The 2439-nt window shown below is 35.6% G+C and overlaps 1 protein-coding gene across 1 annotated transcript in view; it reads left to right on the forward strand.

The window, feature by feature from the left end:
• COL5A2 (collagen type V alpha 2 chain) overlaps positions 1 to 2439 on the forward strand; it is a 220624-nt gene that overhangs the window by 190696 nt on the left and 27489 nt on the right. The window contains exons 37-41 of the mRNA XM_007955761.2: positions 458 to 511; positions 898 to 951; positions 1351 to 1458; positions 1574 to 1627; positions 2151 to 2204. Of these exons, the coding sequence (XP_007953952.1) occupies positions 458 to 511; positions 898 to 951; positions 1351 to 1458; positions 1574 to 1627; positions 2151 to 2204 (324 nt within the window). The remainder of the gene's footprint in view (positions 1 to 457; positions 512 to 897; positions 952 to 1350; positions 1459 to 1573; positions 1628 to 2150; positions 2205 to 2439) is intronic.

Below are 2439 nucleotides of genomic sequence, written 5' to 3' on the forward strand. Positions count from 1 at the left end.
TGTTCTTGGATACACTCCTCACTTCATAGACATACCTAAGAGTTCAGCCTGTCCAACTATCTATCCACCTGTATACCCATGTTTGCCTTCATGACAATGCAGTACTGTATGTGCAAAAGGGTTCATATTTGTTGTCTGTACCTCCCATGTACCTCTCTATGTCCTTCTCTTCCTCAATGCCACCATACTGGTCACTCACATTTGGTACATTGCCCTTCTCATCACTCAAATCAATACCTATCTCTATTTATCTAACAGCGTTGTTATTTTGTAGACCCCAAACATGAGACATAAATTCTTGCTCTTTCATAAAGTTTTCTCTTCCATATCATGTGATAGTTCTACATCATCATAGAATCTAACTTCTCTCATTTTCCCACACACATGCTCAATTTCCTACATTTTATTATGTTTTGATATTGCTTTGGATAGTAACCATCTAAAATCTTCTTTCTAGGGTGAACCTGGTCCTCGAGGTTTAGTTGGTCCTCCTGGTTCCCGTGGCAATCCTGTAAGGAACAGTATCTTGATGTTCTTTAGTGTAAAATTGAGCAGTAAAGCATTTCATCATTTGTCTTGATATTTATATTAAACCATACATATTTGTTTAGGGTATCTGTAGCTTCCTGATTTTCAACTTGTAATTGAACTTAAAAATCATCACTGCATTATTTCTACACAATTTATTAAGTCTAGATAGGCAAGATCTTTGAAACTTTTGACCTTGGGAATTTGGTCTGTGACCCATATCTAGAAACCAATGAGAGTTTTCTTCAAATAGTATCTCTCTCTATCTATGCATTTAAAGCCATATCAAATTTATATAACTGTATTTTTAAGTACTGTCCCTCTTTAGAATAATATATGAAAGCTACAATAATCTTTGTCTTCTTTTAGGGTTCTCGTGGTGAAAATGGCCCAACAGGGGCTGTTGGTTTTGCTGGACCCCAGGTATAATTTTCAAATATCCTCAACTTGTAAATGTACACTCCTCTTGTTATAACATTTAGTTTAATTAGTGATCATTGTTGTATGTTTTGAAGGTATGTTAAAGATTCTGGAAATTTTACAGTTTTGTAGGTATTATTCTCATTTTCAATGTACTTGTTCCTACATTAGCACAAGAATTGATGAGTTTATATTATTTGGGCTTGTAACTTGTTGTAATAAAAATGTGATGGGGTCGTTTATATTTTCAGGCTATCTTCAAAGATCTCATCAGGGTAGATTTGTCTTCTAATTACAAAGGACTATTTTACAATAAATGATTAAAAATATGCTAACAATTACTGTGAAATAATTTTCCTATGAATCTTACAATCAATTGCTCATTTATACAATTGCATTTAGGGTCCTGATGGGCAGCCTGGTGTGAAAGGTGAACCTGGAGAGCCAGGACAAAAGGGAGATGCTGGTTCTCCTGGACCACAAGGTCTGGCAGGATCCCCTGGTCCTCACGTAAGTTTAAGGCTGAAGGGGGAGAAATAATTTGAGTCTAGTGCCCAATGTTTGGAGCTTGTGATAACCAATTTTTCTAATTATTGAAGCACTCTCTTGTTTTCTTTCTATTTAGGGTCCTAATGGTGTACCTGGACTAAAGGGTGGTCGAGGAACTCAGGGTCCACCTGTAAGTTGACTTGAAACTCAGAGAGTTAAAAACTGCTGGTAATAGACATACAGTGCTTTGAAGGGCATTTTAAAGTTAATTTTAATAGGATATTACAACAAAAAATTTCACATGCATCAACTGTCCTGTAATGAAAAGAGCTCTTTAGATATCTGGATTAAAATCAATTTTGTTACCAGCTGCCTCATATGAAACATAAATGATATATAACTTAGATAAGAAAAAAAAAGAATCATGTGAAATTTGTATAATTCTACTATAAAATATTAATGTGATTTTAGCTCTAGTTGTGTATGCTCAGGATAAATTAAAAGTGGACAGAGAAAAATAGCAATCTTCCTACTAATTAATACAGGATCTTTCTTAAAAAACATGTGGCATTATAGCAAGAAAAATAAATATTGGTCACAGCATGGAAGGGCATCTAAGCGCCTAAGTCTCCCTCTGAATAATAAATTCTGGGAAAGTACATGTAACTAATTAGTATTATTCTAAAATTGCTTAGATGGCATTGTATTTCTAGGGTGCTACAGGATTTCCTGGTTCTGCCGGTAGAGTTGGACCTCCAGGACCTACTGTAAGTCAATGCAGTAATTCAAATCACTGATAGTGGGCTAATTGCAAATGTATATGTGAATATCTATATATGTATATTATGATATATACAAGTATTGTTGTTGTTGTTATGTGCCATGGAGTCGGACCCGACTCATAGCAGCCCCTCCTTGGGTTTCTGAGGCAGTATCACTATGGAAGTAGATTTCTCCATCTTCCTTCTGAGGAGTTACTGGTGGGTTTGAACTGCCAGCCCT

The sequence above is a fragment of the Orycteropus afer genome, unplaced genomic scaffold, assembly GCF_000298275.1.
Source record: "Orycteropus afer afer isolate SDZICR_OR568_19922 unplaced genomic scaffold, OryAfe1.0 scaffold00001, whole genome shotgun sequence".
Taxonomy (NCBI): domain Eukaryota; kingdom Metazoa; phylum Chordata; class Mammalia; order Tubulidentata; family Orycteropodidae; genus Orycteropus; species Orycteropus afer.